The following is a 19,176-nucleotide window of genomic DNA, read 5'->3' on the forward strand; positions in this document are numbered from 1 at the left end:
TATATCAATAATATTTTTTATTTTCAAATAATTAGGAAAAACTTTATTCCTGAAGAAAATAACCAGAAATCAGGGATTTACTCTATAATTTTCCCGAGAAAAGTCTTTACTTTCTCAAAATAATTTTCTGACAAATGAAAAAAAAACTAAAAAATGTTCTAAAATATGACGACAAATGCATCTTTGGACCAAATATAGCAGCCCCAACTACTAGGGATACGCATACTAGAATGCACGAACTGAAAGAAACTACATATACGAGCAAGATAAAGACTGAATAAATCAAAACGGGGTGGCACATTGAATTAGTGTCTCCATTACAGTTATGAACATTGCAACAATGCCCAACATTGCTCACAAGTATTACACATCCATGAAACAAATTCCTAACACAATTTTCGCCACCAAGTCCAAAAACACATTACATGAACACAAATCTAGGTGGTTTCCAACGAGGACCAAGAAATAAAAGCTAGATAATATTCACCCCTGCATCCAGAATCACCGATCCACAGGACTCCCCAAAAGCATTAAGCCTGTAACAATAATAGAAAATCGGGGGCGGCCGGGCGGGGGGGAGGGGAAGTTATGTTAGTAATTCCAACTATTTTTTTTTTAATTCCAACTCTGAATAATGCTATGTTTTTCCCATTCCAAATAATAATAATAATAAAGGTTTAAACATCAATATGCATGAATGCACTTTTCCATAAACTAACAACTACCTTATTGGCAATGTTGTTCGAAAGCCAGTCCAAACCTTCATAAAGGCCTTCCCCAGATGTTGCACAAGTGCTCTGGATGTACCTGGAAGAACCCAAAGAGCATGTTGGATCAAACTGGCATAGCTACCTAAAACTGGGAGGGAAAAACAAAGGCCAAACTTGTTGGGCGGGGGAGGAAACAAATGCTTCCTTGTCAAAATATATACCAGTGGCGTTGTCTGAGAGAGTGGAGTCCCAGCTTGTCAGTAATCTCAGCAGCATTCATTGCATTAGGAAGATCTTGTTTGTTGGCAAACACAAGCAATACAGCATCTCTCAGTTCATCCTGAAAACATGATTTAAAAAGAAAAATTGAATACCTAAACAGAAAAAGCAAAAAGAATGGGACTAAGGATCCTTGTCATGACACTAGTAGATATCAACATATATAGGGCAATCAATCAAAAGCAATTCACATGAAAGAACTAGCTATTCAACTTCCAAACTATATGCTATAGTGACATCACACAAGAATGATCACAAATCAATCATTTGTTCAATAAAGATTTACTCTTCCCGAATAGATTATGCCTATCAAAAAGAATGAGTATCTACTCTACAAGATTAATGGTCACAAATTATTGACATGTTGACATCAAAGAATCTCTGAAAATTCTGGGACTTTCCCTGAAGAATCTTCAATGGTCAACATTATATTGTTATTCTAAAACCTTTCTAACTTTACAAATTTACAGGTCCTTCCTTTTGGTCTCAACGTGTTCCCATACCCAATATACTCAGTCAATCATAAATCAGAACAAATCAACTCTAAAAGTGGGATTAGTATAACCCATTAACAAATATGAATAAGGCAGCATGGCATAACAGGAAATAGCAAACTAGCTAAAGTACCTCATTCAACATCCGATGTAACTCATCTCTGGCCTCAACAACTCTGTCCCTGTCATTGCTGTCCACAACAAATATAAGACCCTGGGTGTTCTGGAAATAGTGCCTCCACAATGGACGGATCTGCAACAGAGAACATAAGTATTCAGCAACCAGGCACCAAGCAACTTTGCCAAGTTATGTAAATTTGCTATGCAATGCATTGAATATCTTGAGTGTAATTTTTTCAGGAATGCATAAGAATCAATCGTCATGCCTTGTCCTGGCCACCAACATCCCAAACAGTGAAGCTAATGTTCTTGTATTCAACAGTCTCCACATTGAACCCTGAAAAAATTAATGAATAAGCGCATGAAACAAGAAACAAAAAATATGCCACACAGCCACACAGTTATGCATTATTTATTTATTGTTTAAAAGTAATAACATAGTTTCTCAAGAACATATGGTGGTCATATTGCTTTAAATCCATGATCTCACAGCAAATATAATGTACTATGTTGCAAGCAATTGATATATGCAACATGGTATTTTTGGATCTCGATGTTTCCCTTTGAAATGTTTGTTTACAGATTTAGCAATATGTTTGTTTCAAATAATATATCAGAACACAAACAAGTCTAATAAAGTTAGATCCTAAATTATCAAAGACACATTCTAACCACATAAGATGTTAAGCAACAAATATTAATGCCTTCACATTATTTCCAATGCTGAAAGGGAAACTATTGATATATGGCTATCTAGCAAGAATAAGCGTGAATCATAGCCTCAAAAACTTACCAATAGTGGGAATTGTAGTGACGATCTCTCCAAGCTTGAGCTTGTAGAGGATAGTGGTCTTACCAGCAGCATCAAGACCCACCATGAGAATCCTCATTTCCTTCTTGGCAAAGAGCCTACTGAAAAGCTTTGTGAATGTCAGCCCCATTTCTCCTTCAACCTGTGGATAGAACGAAACACACAAGAAAGAAACAAATCAAGACCCAAAATATGAAACTTTTTAATTTGATTTTCAGAAACACAATTAAGGAAAAAAGGTATTTTATCACACAGTTCAATCTTTTCCCCTAAATCGTATTCAATGCCATTGGACTCGGTTAGATCTCAAACTCAACGTGGAAAAACTAAAATTAAAAAATCCACGAAACATGCAAATAAGTTGGCAACGAACAAAATTCAAGATTGTCACAACATTTCTTACACAATCAAATCGGATCTAAACACTGGTATTTGTGTGCGTGAGAGAGAGATAAAGAGAAGAGGACAAGAGGGTATACCGTTGGGAAATGAGAGCCTTGAGTGATCTGGAAACAGAACGTTCAGAGAGAGAGAGAGAGAGAGAGAGAGAGAGAGAGAGAGAGAGAGGAATGCTTTGCAGCAACGCGATTATGTGGAGAAAGAGAGAGACCCGTCAACGAGTTAAAAATGGGGGATTTTATTTTGCAAGCATTGTTGTGTAATCTTTCATTCACAAAATTTGTGTATTTAACAAACCGTTTATATATTTGATATAAAATTTTATAGAAATATTTAAATAATTATTTAAAAAATACACATAAAAAATCAGACAAAAATTTAATTTCTAATCTTTTATTTTTTTAAATATTTTTAGTTGATAAAAAATATATACTAAGCAAAAAATTAAAAAATAAAAATCTCTTATTCTTTTAATCGTATTTGTAAAAATCACATCAAAATTTAATTTTTAAAGTATTTTTTGTGAATATATATTTAATATTAGGTTTTTTTGTCGTGTATTTAAACCATTTGAAGATATTTTAGTCATCAAAAACCATTTGAAAATATTTTTGTAGATAATAAAATTTAGGAGCATTTTTGTCAATGCTAAAATAATTCAAATGCATTTTTGGTGATTTACCTTACAATAACTAATATAACATATTAAATGTATATCAAAACCAACCATCAAAATTAATTATTAATATAAAATATATATATATATATATGTATCAATATAAAAATACATAATGACTAATTTTAATATATAAATAATAATTTTTTTTGTAATCAATAAATATACCAAAAATTAGCTATATACTAAAAATTAGTTGTCATATATTTTTAGATAAATAAATATATTATTTAACTACTTAATTATAATATATATTTTATATTTTAATATATTCTATATAAGTAATTGTTGTGATTAACTTTTTTTTACATTTAATATGGTTGAATATAATTAATGAATTTTCTTAATTGGATAAGAAAATAAAATATATAGTGAACTCTAAGATTGGATAAAATATTTTAAATTTCAAAGACTTTTAAATGCATGGGAATTTAAAATTTCTATCAATTTAAAATGTTTTAGTTTTGACGAAACAATTCTCTTGATAGCAGTAATAAAATTCCTTCTTTGGATAATATAATTAAAATACCTTCTTGCAAAAAATACTTTATTATAAGATAATACAAAGTGTATCACGTTTGTTTTAGGAAAATATGTTGTTAAAAAAAAATAAAATTTAATATTTTAAGAGAAAATTATTAGCAAAATATTTAAAGTTTAAATATGATAAAAATTTAAAAGTTATTTAAATTAAAAAATAAATTTATTTTATATTTATCATCATCTATTTACTATTTTCTGTATGAGTTATGACTATATAAAATTAAATAATATTTTGAAAATAAATATTTGATGAACTTTTATATTTACCTGCATTAAGGATTTTGTAAAAGAGAAATTGAATCAATTATATCCCTTTTCATAAAGAAAGCTAAGAAAAGGGAAAATAGATTATTACTATTTTTTTTCTTTCTATAATTTAATCAATATAAAAAATAAAGTGATAAATGGTGACACAACTAGAAAATGATTTAATACAGACAGATTTACAGACAGATTTGGTATATATTACAGACGGATTTTTGGTTACCGACGAAATTACCGACGGATTTTGTCCCTCTGTAAAAGCCTCGTCGGAAATTATTTACCGACGGATTTTTTTTCGTCGGAAAATTACCGACGGATTTTTACCAGTTACCGACGGATTTTTCCTCTGTAAATTCTCCCTCCATTTCCTGAAGGCGACAAACTTACAGACGGATTTTTCGTCTGTAATTACAGACGGATTTTCAGACGGATTTTCCGCCTATAATTACAGACGGATTTTCAGACGGATTTTCCGTCTGTAATTATAGGCAGATTTTCAGACGGATTTTCCGTCTGTAATTACAGACGAATTTTCAGACGGATTTTCCGTCTGTAATTACAGACAGATTTTTCGACAGATTTTCCCTCTGTAATTTAAACTTTGGAAAATCATGATTACAGACAGAAAATCCGTCTGTAAATCCATCTGTAAGGTAAAATAGAATTTTTTTTTACTTTTTCTAATTACAAAATAAACTTGTTTTCATACAAAATAAATATAAATTTAATACAAATTTTTATCTAATTTATATTCGAATATTTATAATATTTCAAAAAATAAACAAATTCATCGTATTATCAAATTAAAAGAAAGGTACTATATTAAACAAGCAAGTCAATATAATTCAAAGCATAAAGAAAATGTATTGATACATCAACTATAATCCTCAATATATTTTTCAACCATACTAAAACTATCAACCATACTAAAAGCTGTGTTATTCTCCATATTAAAACAGAAATTGAAAAATGCCAAAAATCTCTATATCAGTTTAGACCTCAGTTACAACAATCTCTCAGGTGAAATCTCATCTTCTCTTGGGAATCTATTGAAATTAGAAGCACTTGATCTTTTCCACAATCAACTCACTGGAGAAGTCCCTCCACAAGTTGGTGACATGAGCAGCTTGGGAGTGCTTTAATATTTAACTGTGTTAATTATGACAAAAAGCAACACACATCTGCAAGCTGTCAAAAAATTAATCCAAATGAAATAGCAACAAGAAATTAATATGTGATCAAGAATGTTCCTGACACGCAAAGCCAAGCATGGACAAGAATGGTTAGATAATTGCAAGTAATTAACCTCCAAGTTCTTAAAATCTCCTATATAGTTAAGTTTTAAATGACAGGATTGAACTTCATATATGTAATTGAAAATGTGATCATAGTAGTTTAAAGCAATGCAAGACAACAATACAAGAAAAAACAATACCTGAATACTCTGAGTTGTGATGTTCTAATGGATCAGGAAGAATTATGAAAGTGATAGGTGGTGGTTATTGTGCTGATCAATTATGAAAGTTGGTATTATACTATTATAGAAGTGGGGTTTAATTTTAACAACAAGAGAAGAAATAAAGAGGAAGATATTCTCAATTCTCAATAAAAATAACTCAAAAAAAAAAATACACTATTATAGAAGTGGGGTTTAATTTTAACTCATTTTGTGCATTAATAAGCATGCATATTGAACAATTAGCTCGCCAATGCTTGCTTTATTTGCGCAAGTAGTTCTACACATTTTGAAGAGTTCACATTCTTTGTTACAAAATTTGAATCCAACCAACAGCTAATAATTGTTTTAATCCTTCATGTCATTGCTTACACAGCTAAAAAGAAGCAAATGGGACACTTGAAAAGTATAAAATGTTAGATAATTCTATGATGAAGAGGTTTTTGTGTGAAAAGAATAAAATAATATATAATTTATGTTAAAAATTAATAAAAATAAAATAATACATTCTCTTAAATAAGTATTTAATTATCTATTAAAGAAAATCTTTATTTTTTTTAGCATTTTTTCTCTTAGTTTTTATTGTAATTATTGCAGCTGATTAAAAACTTATTAGTTACTTACATAACATTTTCAATAAGGGAGTCCATATAGGACGAGTTAATTAATAGGCTAACCAAACATTAAAAATCATTTGTAACATTACCAAAACCAGAAACACCATAGCCAGCTCCAAGTTCAATTACACGTTTTCCTTTAAGTTTAGCTGGAGAAAACCTTCCCTTTCTGCAATTCCGTTCCTGAAAAAACTAAATTATATTTATGACAGGACAGTTCAGAAAATGTTAGGAGGATCAACAACTTACAAGAAATTTGGCAAAAACAAGTGATGAATCCCACACTTTGTTCCTAAGTGCTTTGAATTGGGATCCTGACAAAACAAAATTGGCATTGTCAAATATTTTATAGATAAAGAGGAAAAAGAAAAAGGAAAACTTCGGGGGGTAAATAATCGAATAATGAATTCAAATCCTAGAAGCTAAAGAAGAAACAAGAGAACATCCCGAAGTAAAAAAATATAAAAATTCTAAGCTCATGAAAAATTATCAATCATGACTTGCAAATTTTCCAAGGGGACTCTTCCCTATAGCATTGTATATATCTAATCATTTCCGAGGATATCGACAGTACCTACTTATCGAGCAGAATCATAGAGTCACTAGGGCAACAATATGAGCCTCTTCTACACCAATGATACTACTCAAGAAGGTTTTTACTTGTACAAAATTTCAGCTTGCCTGACATAAATCATATCAACTAAGGCAAACCTCGCTCGGCTTAAAGGAAAATGTAACTTCAATATACTAAACGAACAAAGGTGTTAGCTATTATTAATCTACCTGCATTAAGACTATTTAATATATATATATATATATAATGCAAGTTCTGTTCACCAGTTCCATAAAGAACACCTTCTTCAAAGTACCTTCCTCTCAACAAAATGGGATAGTTATAGAAGGTATACTTGAAAAAGATAAATATACCTGAGTAAACTGTAATTCATGGCCTAAAACCTCCAGTGGCATTTCAAATGTGGTTGGAGAATTTAACCTGTTCGAACAAACACAAGTGGTATGACACACATCTATTTTAAAGCACATAACCAATAATGACATAAAACAGTAAAACTAATGTGATATTACAACATATGTATTGACAGGCATCACCATATGATTTTCCTTAGGAGGGGGAAAAAATCAGAAAAGAACACTGCTGGCTGGCAGGCACAGAATGATTCAAAAGAATACAAATTTCAACAAATACCACTACTTAATAGCAATTTGTGCTATCATCCATCATAAGAAGAGGAAGTCAAAGCTCAATATGACATGCTAATCAAAGAAAAACAACCAAATAACATAAATAACTTCAAATCTTTATCCAGACAATAAAACAAATCTTTATCCTATTGTGAACTATTGATTGATATCATTACAGTAGAAGCCAAACATTCATGGGCAATGAACAAGACAAGGTCCAATTTTTCATAAACCATTAAATAAATTGCATGAAAGTAGCTAGACTTACAATAGGAATGGCAGGATGAGTATAAACCCCTCCAGGTGAATAAAGTGCTGCATAAGGTGGCATCATAGGTTGAAAGAGGTGTTCTAGTTACTGCAACCCTGGATCAAGGTAACATAATTCATTATTAAATCATGATAATCAATAATCAATATGAATCAGAAGCAGGACTTCGAGAAAGCTATTAAATTATCCATTCCAGCAGTAACATGATAATGCAGTGCAATTTTGGTGTGGTGTTAGATCAGTGGAATCAAATCATGTTTTAACTACAATAAGCAGATTATAGATCCAAAGTTATCAATCTACAGAGAAACAAAGAATGAAAAAACCATGGAGCAAAGTTCGATTTGGAATAGATTAAAAAAAATATCACAGAATTGGGGGAAGAAAGAAATGAATCCAAGAACAGTGTGTGAAATTAGAAACTGATACAGATGTAATTACAGCTACAAATCTTTGATGTAATCACCCTGTAAAATTAAAAAGCAAAACAGAAGGAAAAGAGAAGATATTAGTGCTGAATCAGGAACATGGTGATGAAAGTGATTTGTAATCGTCAAACGAACTTAAATATAGCAAAGCCATTACATAAAAGAAAACAGTTTATGCACTTTCACTTTCATGAATGGAAACCTGGATTTTGTTCAGCCTTATTGCTTAATATTCCTATAAAAGGTATCTCCTTTTCCATGAATGCTGAAGATCCGCGCCGAGTTTTCTTGCGATAAATGCATGTCCTGACAATATATTCAGACAAAAAATTCTTGACAAAGTTATGCTTAACCCAAAAAAAAAAAGAAAAAGGAAAGAAAGGAGCATGATAAGGCCCTTAGAGACATTGCGTCGAACACATGATAGACATGAATATATTATAACATTATATCCAACATAAACATGAAAGTTAACACCATCAAAATAAGTAGAAGCCATGCAGGTGCACACATTACAACTAACAAGTATTTATTTGAAGGAATGATATATCGATCACAAGCAGCAAATGGGAAAAAGATGGAGATTTTGAGAAAAGGTCCCATAAGAAATAATCCTACTTACAATTATAATCTATAAATACAAAAGGCTCCTATAACAGTCACCTCTGGTTCCTCAGCATTGAAGTTCAGAGCATAGTTATTTCCAATTTCCATGTACATCCCACACTATCTACCTTCCAACAAAGTTAAATATAACGAATGCATTATAAACAAACAAAAGAAAACCAGAATCAGTTTTCATTTTCTCATGAGATCCCATGTGTTTAATGTTACAACAAAGGAGCATGAGATATAAACCAAATCAGCATAAGAACCTATTCAAGGATTAAAAATAGAATTAAAAAATTAAATACTGCAATCAGCAATTCATCATCCAAAAATAATATATCATTAAAGTTCAAACAAGGAAAATAACCAAAAAAGCCATCAGATCAATGAAGGACCTCATCAATATTGATTTTATCCATTGACATTATGTAGCAAATTTAGCATTCTTATCTAAGAATCCAGTAAATATAGTAGTTTCTAACGCAGTATTCTATCAACAGAAAAGAGAAAACATGTGAATACATACATAGTGAAGGAACTTACTGATAAAACATTGTCAATCTCATTTTCTGATGCATGTTCTGAAATATGAAGTAAACTATTTTAGGGAAAAAAAAGGAGGGATTTATTAAAATAAGAGTAAAAAAAAGGAGGGATTTATTTATTTATTTTGAAGGTTGTGAAGAACACACCATTTTCCATCATGGATTGCAACTGCTTGACTGCATCCTGGTTGCAAATACCCATCTTCAACTGAAACAAGGACAAATCTGCAACTGAGTTCTTGAAAAAGTGTGACCTTTAACACTAGCACAGGAAGATTCTACCCATTAAAGAAAGAGAAACTAAAATTGATTGATTCAGGTTTCCCAATGGGTTAGAGAAGAAGGTGAGGGTTGCTAATGCTTCTCCACCATGAAAGGATTCAAACTTTGTTTTGATCAAGTCATGTGAAAGCATGGAAGGGAAAGGGTGGTGGTGTTGTTTTTGGAAAAAGTATAATCAAAAGCAGAAAAATATATATAGGACTACTAAATTTCAACATCATCAACAACCACCTTAGATTATTTTTCTGTTACATAACTCCAATTATTAATAAGATACACACCAATTAATTAAAACACTTTTTCATAAATAAATAAAGAACTAGTTAACCTTGGTAAGAAGGATTTGGGCTCCTGCATATTTAAGATCCCAATTAAATTCTGTTACGCTAGCACTTATCGATTCTTCTTGTATGTACTTCAAATACGCAGGCTTCCTCGTAGCCATGTATAACCATGTTGCTAACCACATAAGTTCATCCTGTATTATCCAATAATTATTATAAACAACCACATCATCGTATATATATAACATTCACTTGATAAGATTGATAGGAAATGATTACATTATAGCCTGAGTAAGAGCAGTAGAAGGGACACTCTCCATCATAGGTTCCTTTGTGTGATTTTGAAAACACAAAAAGCTGCCAATAAAATAAGATACAAATTAAAATAAGAGCATGATTGTGTTTAATTATATATAACAAAACATTGTAACATACCGATTTTGCTTCGTTTTAACTCATAATTTTGGAGCCTCTGTTTCATGAAGAGATCCAACTCCGGTGAAAGTTGCTGATTCACATTTAATCTCATTGTAAAGTTACTAGGGATCATATTTCTGTACAAAACTGTGAAAAAGAAGAAACGCACAGGGTTAAGAAATTTAAAATTTTGAACCTCATCATGCTATTCAAGTAGTACGCAAGAAAAATTGGAACAAGTTTCTTCGGCTGGGGGTTAGATCCATCTGCTGCATTTTCTGCAAGAGTTGAGATAATGATTTAAGCTTAAAGGCTCTTATCACGATAGAAGTCAAGGTAAAATGATTAGTGACATCTCACCATTTGTTCCAGCAACTTGCTGGGTTCCCTCTTGACTACCAGCTTCTCTTTTAATATCAGCCCCGTCATCTCTATCATTATCATTTCTATCACCATCATCTGAGGAAAAAGCAATTTGCTGCTCGTTCTTTTGAGGAAAAGCAACTCAAGGGGCGCCTACATCTGCCAAATTATATTCAAATTAAATCTGAATACAAGTTTCCAATAAAGAAAACATGAAAAAAAAACAATTCTTTAAAAGTTTGGAATTCGATTAAGATAGAAGCAAATCACTTCCCCAAGAAAGGGTCTTAAATTTTACCATGATATAAAAAATAAAAATAAAAAAAGGGTCCAAGAAAGACCTGATGATGCCCGTTTTGGGTGATTTTCAGCTGTGGAGAGTCCCCATCAGCTGCAAATTTAAATGCAACGCCAACAATTATCATCAAACACTTGGATTTCTAATTCCTTAACTAAGAAAAATGTCCCAAAACATTTGAGTTGAGGTTTGGTTTTACCCATGAGAGAAGCTGTTCCACCCGATTGATTCAACCTCACCCACTCATCCACAATTTCCTTCCACTTCCTGCAAATAAAACAGCTCAATCAAGTACACTGAAATTATGATAAGATTAATTCAATTTTGAAAATAAAAAGAAAAGTAGTGTTTAATCAACAACCTCACAAGTAGCTTCACCAATCTGCGAACGCCATTGGAGGAATGCTTCTGCAACCGATTCACGTGCCTCCCAATGTTAGTCTCCTGCAAAGAAAAACCAAACATCATTATACAGGAAAATAAAATTAATTCAAAAAAAAAGAAGCTAAGTTACCTTCAACGCTTGGAACTACATCTCTGCCACCAGTTCAACAAGAAAACTTATGTGTTAATTAATAACTACTAACATTTAGATGATTAATATGAGGAAGAATTAGAATTTTATACCTTCAAAATAGAAGATCCATCAAATTTAGTACTATATTCTTCAGGGACCTTCCAAGTTATAATTAAGAAAACCTCAGGTCACCAAGTTCAAATAGAACAACAAGGCAATACACAATAAACAAGTTTCAAGAGCACAATGACAAAAAGAAATATTAAAAACTATAGAAAGCAATGGCCTACCATGAATTTTAGGTCAAAAAAGCTTCGATTGCAGAAAATAATTCATCAAAATCAGAGTAAACCTGCAGATTCAAACAAAGCACAAAAGTAGAATATGATAAATCTAAAAATGGCACAGAAAAATTAAGCCCTAAGATTTATCATGAAGAACAGAATCACAAAATCAGGATATATATACCTGAAATTTGAGATGGTTACGAGAAGAACTAAGAGAGCGAGTTGAGATTAGATGGAAGAGGAGCCAGAGGGAGCAGATGCGATGAGAGCGGCGGCAAAGAGAGATCTGCGACGATGGGAGTAGATGCGACGAGAGCGGCGGCGGCGGAGGGATCTCGTTCGACGCAAAGGATGATAGAGAGAGATTGTGCGACGCAACGGCGGCAGCTACAGCGGCGGAAGAAGCAGCCACGGAGAGGAGAATGAAGTAGCTCGTGCTACAGAGAGAAGAAGAAGAAGCTCATGTTTGATCTGAAAGAGCTCGTGTTTCATTTAGATTTAATTGAATATTTTTCGACGGAAAATTTAAATTACAGACGGATTTTCCGTCTGTAATAATTTAATAAAACGCGCATCTTATCTACTTAATTACAGACGGAAAATCCGTCTGTAACCATTCCATGGAAAAAAAATTAATTTTTTCGACGGAATTATAGACGGATTTTTTTTTCCGTCTGTAATTTATGCTAATCTATTTTTTTTGTTTTTCGACAAAAAAATCCCTCTGAAATTCCGTCTGTATTTCAGTGGGATAAAATTCGTCGGAAATATCCGTCTGTAATAACTAATTTTCTAGTAGTGTGAATTTCTTAGTTGGGGTAAAGTTTTGTACTATTCTTGTAGGCATATTTAAGATATCTTTTAAAGATATTATTGCCACTAATTTTAATCTATAATGTAAAAAGAGTAGTGAACAAAAAATAACATGAATTAAATGTGATTTTAATTAAGAAAGTATCAAAAAGTTTATCTTCCTCAAGTTAAAAAATATACTCTACTTGTTCTCATTGTCTGTTAGTCCAATGATAAATCAAAAAAATTTTAATAATAAAGGCAAAATAACATATAAAAATAATAAAAATTTTATATTTATGTTCAAAATATATTAGTCAAACTTTAAATAATTAATTAACACATAAAAAAGTATATTAATTTTTAAAAATATATTTAGTTTCTATATTAATTTAAAAGTATTTTTTTTTAAATATCCTCTATATCCATCAACTCACATTTTATTGATTATTTTTTATATAATACAAAAAAAATTATAGCTTAATAATTAAAAAATCTATAAAAAAATATAAAATTAAAGAAAGAAACACAAAACTAATTACGAAAAAAATAAAAAAATTCAAATCAAATAATTTTCTTTATATATAGATATAAATAATATGTTTTTTATCAAGTAATTATTCAAATATTTTTTGCCATTTAATTGCAGATATGACATTCTATAATATTCATGGTAAAAATTTTTTTGACGAAAATAATTATCATACCTAATACAAAAACTAAATTAAATAAAACAGTAAAAATAAATAAACGATATATAATATATATTATCTCAATTAATTAAAAAAACTATCAAATACTAATAGTCTCATTTTTATTTGAGACACTAAATTTAACTTTGGATAATTAACTAATTAAATTATTTATTATTATTATTATTATTATTATTATTATTATTATTATTATTATTATTATTATTATTATTATTTGTTCAAGCATATTTATTTTTCTAATATAAATAGATTAAATTTATATAATTCGATAAGTCATTGTGTTGTTATTCAATAACCTAGATTTTTCACACGTACATTAAAAAAAATTAAATATGAGAACAAACCTATTATTTTAGAGGGAGTATTTTATACTTATGTATATACTTATTAGTTGTTTTTAAAATTTAAGGAAGGCAAATGCTCCACACACTTGTAAGTAAATCCGTCATGTCTGTTACTCTAGTTAAAATAAAGCTAATTAAAAAATAAATACTTTTATTAATATGAACTAAATATGCTTTTAATTTAGAACATATAAAAATTGATCTTTATCAATTTAAAAAATATACTCTAGTTGTTTTTTTTTCCCCTCAAAGATAGAGGTAATTTTATTCACTGAATAAACTGTGACTTGGGTCTACTATAGACCTCCAAAAGTGACAGAAATATGATTTATTGATTATTAGAGTAAATAACCTAGTAAGAAAAGACAAGAAACATCCTTCAGCGAGAGAAATTAATAAGGTAATACAAAAAATTACCGAATATCATTTAATTAAAATGAAGAAAAAAAAGTAGTTGAGTAACCTTAATTGGATTTATTGATTATTAGAGTAAATCACTATTTTTGACTATCAAAGATTTAAGTATGGACAAAACTAACTGTAAAAAAACAAAATTGACAGTATATCAATAAAAAGTAAGTTTTGTTTGATAAAGATATTTAATCGTTAAATTTTGTGTTAATTTCATTAAAAAATATATAAAAATTTTAAATTATCCTCAATCGTGATCTTTAACGTTTTGAAACCCTAATTTTTTTTAAATTTTAAAACAAACAGAATCTCGTTAGAAAGTTAATGAGGTATTTATACAATGTGTATAATGAGCTATTTATTTGGCCTAATTTATGTTAAAATTGAAAATGGACCCACTTTTTATCCTAATATAACAAAACTTCTCAGTTTTACTTTAATTCTAACCATCCAATCCTTATTTCAAATTTTACCTAATTCCTTCTTTGTGAACGACGGAACACCTCTCACCCCTCCCTCGCGAGCTTCGATAACCATCCCACCGCAGCGCCGCCGACTGACACTTGACAAACCCCGTTTTGACGGTTTATCTTGTATTGATTTTAGGGGATTTTATAACCTTTTACCCACATTTATTCAATGAAATAGCATAGTTTTGTATATTCTCCTTTAATTGTGCTTAAGAGTGAAAACATGCTTTTTAGGACTTAAAATAGCTAAATTTAATTCTCCTTGATTCCATTAGATGCCTTGATATGTTTGCTAAGTGATTTCAGATTTAGAAGGCAAAGATTGGATCAAGGGAATGAAGAAAGAAGCATGAAAAGTTGGAGAACTCATGAAGAAATGAAAGAACCGGAAAGCTGTCAAGCCGACCTCTTCGCACTTAAACGACCATAACTTGAGCTACAGAGGTCCAAATGATGCGGTTCCAGTTGGGTTAGAAAGCTAACATCCGGGGCTTCGAAACGATATAAGATTTGCCATAGTTGCTACACGTATGGTGGCGCGCACGCGCAAAGTACGCGCACGCGCCGTTGCTGCCACCTAGTTCACTTAAAGCAACATGTGGCCAGCGATTTTAGAAGCCTTGTGGGCCCAATCCAACTCATTTCTGTTACTATTTAAGCCAAGGATTGAAGGGAAATCAACATACTTTTCATACTTTTCATACTTTACATGTTAGTTACCATTAGTTTAGTTTAGTAGTTAGAGTTAGTTTCTAGAGAGAGAAGCTCTCACTTCTCTCTAGAATTAGGATTAGGATTAGGATTAGTTCTTAGATCTAGGTTTTAATCTTTGCTTTCTTCTACTTCTACCTTTCAATTCTTTGTTGTTACATTCATCTTCCTCTATTCTTTTGTTGTAATTTCCATTATGTTGTTCTTATGCTTTGTTGTGGATCTACTTTTGTTCCTCCTATTCTCTTTCAATTCAATTAGAGGTAATTCATAATAATTGTGTTCATTTGATTTGTTGTTGTTTAATTCCTTGCAATTGAGTAGTGTAGATTTACTTTTCTTGCAATTTCACTATGCTTTCCTTTTATGCCTTCCAAGTGTTTGATGAAATGCTTGGTTGGATTTTAGAGTAGAATTTTATACTCTTGGCTTGGAAAGGTAACTTAGGACCTCTTGAGTTACTAATGTCCAAGTAATTGATGATTGGGAGCCATTGACTCTAGTTCTCACTAATTGAATTAGTGGAGAGTTAGGACTTATGGACTAGGATTGATATAGCTCATTTGACTTTCCTTTACTACTAGTTAGAGGATGATTTAATGGGATTAATCCTTGCCAATTCTCATATTGTGGTTAGTGATTAGGATAGAGATCCTTGACCACCAACCCTTGCCAAGACCTTTTTAGCCATTAGTTTACTTTCTTACCATTTACTTTCATGCTTCTTATCCAAAACCCCAAAATACATTTCTAACCAATAACAAGACACTTTATTGTAATTCCTAGGGAGAACGACCCGAGGTTTGAATACTTCGGTTATTAATTTTAGGGGTTTGTTACTTGTGACAAACAATCTTTTGTATGAAAGGATTATTGTTGGTTTAGAAACTATACTTGCAACGAGAATCCATTTGTGAAATTCTAAACCGTCAAAAATCCAATCGTCAAAATGGCGCCGTTGCCGGGGAATTGCAATGGTGTTGTGTTATTGGTTATTGTATATATGTGAATATTGTGAATAGCTTGCTTTTTAGATTGCTTGTTAGTTTTTGCTAGTCTTAGTATTTTGTTTCATTATTTCTTATTAGTTTTTTTGTTTCTTATTTTCTCTTACTATCATGAATTCTCATTTTGGCTATGAGTGTGATTACAATTATGTTGTAGGTAATGAGGACTATAATGAAAATGTGTATCAAGGATGGGACACTCAAAGGTGGGAGGAGCCATATGCATATGATCAATCTTCTTGGCAACAACCTCCACCAATGAACTATGAAGAAGAGCCATTCCATGATGCATACCAATCAAATGGCTATGGTGAATCTCCTTGTGACTTTCAAGAACCACCACCATATGCCTATGAACCATATCCTCAACATAACTCTCACCCACACTCACAAGCCTCTTCTCACCAAACACCTTCATATGACCCTAATCCATATCCATCATGCCAACAACCATATGAACCACATATAGAGCTACCACCACCCCAACATCAACATTTTCAAGAGCCACCCCCTCCATATTATTACCAAGATGAACCACCTCCAATATACGAAAATTTTCAACCACAAGATGAATACTACTTTCCACCACAACCTCCCATGGAAGAATACTCATATCCATTGATCCAAGAGCCACATGATCCTAATCATATTATCCAAGAGGAACAAGAGTCAAGGGATCGTCTCAAGGAAGCATTGAATCAATTTCAAGCAACCATGGAATGTGTTGTGCAACAAGTGAAAAGAATGGAAAACATTGAACCACCACAACTCTACCAAGAAGAACCACCTTCCTACTATGAACCCTTCCCCCAAAATGATGAATCCTTCCACTAACCCCAATCTCTAATGGATGAAACCCTTGGTGTTATTGTTCAAGGGCAAGAAGAGATGGAAAGGGATGTGCAAAATTTCATGGCCGCCTTGGATGCGGTAACAAATCAATTAGCCTCCCAATGCTTGAACACTCAAGGAACTCCCATGGCTACATGTGGAAAATCAAATGAAGAACATAGCATGAAGGAGAGATTGGAAACTCCGGTGGGAAATGAAGGAAGTTGCTTTGTATTGGAACAATTGGAGGAAGCTTTAATTGTTGAAGACAAGGAAGAAGTGGTAGAAGACTTAGGAGATGCGGAGCCTCCATGGGAATATAGAGTTGAAGAAAACCCCTCCAAGATGATTGAAATTGATGCTAGGGAGGAAAGTGCACACCTTCCAAGGCATATTCTATATGAAGACTTGGATGGGATAGAGAAAGAAGTGAGTTCCCTTGGTGATGAAGATCAAGCATCAAGTCTTAGTGGTGGAGAATCCTTTGAACTTGAAGAACCTTCTCCCGGTGCATTTGAAAATGTTGTGGAGGTAAACTTCTTTCACCCTCCCACTTATAGTTTGATTAAGGGAAAAGGCTTAAATAGTACTAATGAACAAAGGATTGGAATAGAGAAATCTTGTGAAGAGGTGGAAGTCTTTGGAAATAGGAGGATGGGAGTGGAATACGCTTTATCAAGATCGTTGGAAGCATCTTTGCCTAGGTTGTCATCTACTCCTTCACTTGAGTGGGTAAAATTCATTTCTATTAGCTTTATTGTACCACTTGAGTATGGCTTGCTTGAAACGGATGGTCAACTTAGGATGCTTTGTGGGATGAAGCGTAAGTGGAAAAGGTTTTGTGGTAGGCGTTGCAAATCAAGGCTCATCATGGTTGATACATCAAACATGAGATATAAAGGATGGAGTAGTGCTCAAATAGATGGGTCTAGAAGGATTGTTGGGCATTTCATAGAGAATTCACCTTACTCACCACCCGGTTGGACTAATAATGATGATCAACTTCAAGACGGGTGTGAAAACAAAGTGTGGGATCCCGGATCACAAGAAGAGGATCAACTTTGGGAGCCCCAAGCTTATGAAGAACTCCATCAAGACTTGGCTCAATCCACGAAGAATCTTGGGGCACAATGGAGAACCAAGCATTGGTGGGAGTTCCAAGATGAATACAAGCACAAGCCACCTTGATAAGAAGCTCCCCATAAGTCCAACTTAAGGACAATAAATAAAAGTGCTTGGTGGGAGACACCCCACCATGGTAAACTCTTTCCATACTCTTTTAGTTTGTTAATAAGTGAATTGAGTTGCCATTATAGGTAGATTCTCATTTTCATTTTTATCTTTTGTAAATATTGGTAGAATTAGTTTAATTTCTTGTTTTTATTGTTTTATCAAGTTTAGTTAGTAGTATAGTATGATAAATAAGGTTTTAGGGTGTTTTGGTAGCTGTCTGGAGGATTGAAAGGCTTGGATTGGTGTAAGAACTTAGAAAAATATTTTTGAAAAACAGAACACCATCCACGCGTACGCGCACCTAACGCGTACGCGCACCTGAGCATTTTTTCGACCACCCACGCGGACGCACACTGTACGCGTACGCGTGGATGCAAAATTTCACCTCCGGCCAAAAACCCGAGAGTTAGGCCTGCACTGTGCGAACATTGGGCCTAAGGCACAAGTCTATGCACGCGTGCGCGCACCTGGCGCGTACGCGCAAATGATCTTAAATTCGCAATGTGCGCGCACGCACATTGTGCGCGCGCGCGTCGATTGCACACTCTGCACCCCCGGTACCTTTACCCGAGAGTTGTGCCAGACTTGGGCCGGCACTATGCCTCCGGCCTAACTCGACGCACGCGTGCGCGCACCTGGCGCGTACGCGTCCTTCGACCAATATACCCATCGACGCATAAACGTGCATGACGCGCACGCGTCGGTAAAAAAAAAAAGAGTTTTTTTCTCCCCTTCCATTTTCTTTTGCTTATCACATTCGCATACTTCTACTCTTCCCATTTTCATTTAGT

The 19,176-nt window shown here is 32.7% G+C and overlaps 1 protein-coding gene, 1 long non-coding RNA gene and 1 pseudogene across 2 annotated transcripts; all 3 read right to left on the reverse strand.

The window, feature by feature from the left end:
• Positions 1–256: 256 nt before the first annotated feature.
• LOC130981704 (ADP-ribosylation factor 2) lies at positions 257–3,079 on the reverse strand. Its single transcript, XM_057905352.1, has 7 exons — positions 2,894–3,079; positions 2,397–2,556; positions 1,870–1,940; positions 1,617–1,736; positions 932–1,050; positions 726–807; positions 257–536 (listed from the first exon to the last, which is right to left on the reverse strand). Exons 2-7 carry the CDS (start codon positions 2,542–2,544, stop codon positions 531–533), a joined length of 546 nt encoding a protein of 181 aa, XP_057761335.1. The 5' UTR covers positions 2,545–2,556; positions 2,894–3,079; the 3' UTR covers positions 257–530.
• Positions 3,080–5,783: 2,704 nt separating this feature from the next.
• LOC130979128 (uncharacterized) lies at positions 5,784–7,991 on the reverse strand (annotated as a pseudogene).
• Positions 7,992–9,549: 1,558 nt separating this feature from the next.
• LOC130979553 (uncharacterized) lies at positions 9,550–10,654 on the reverse strand. The gene is made up of 4 exons (XR_009086667.1): positions 10,427–10,654; positions 10,271–10,348; positions 10,036–10,185; positions 9,550–9,633 (listed from the first exon to the last, which is right to left on the reverse strand). It is a non-coding gene; the product is annotated as an uncharacterized LOC130979553 (long non-coding RNA).
• Between the last annotated feature and the right edge of the window lie 8,522 nt (positions 10,655–19,176).

The sequence above is a fragment of the Arachis stenosperma genome, chromosome 5, assembly GCF_014773155.1.
Source record: "Arachis stenosperma cultivar V10309 chromosome 5, arast.V10309.gnm1.PFL2, whole genome shotgun sequence".
Taxonomy (NCBI): Eukaryota; Viridiplantae; Streptophyta; class Magnoliopsida; order Fabales; family Fabaceae; genus Arachis; species Arachis stenosperma.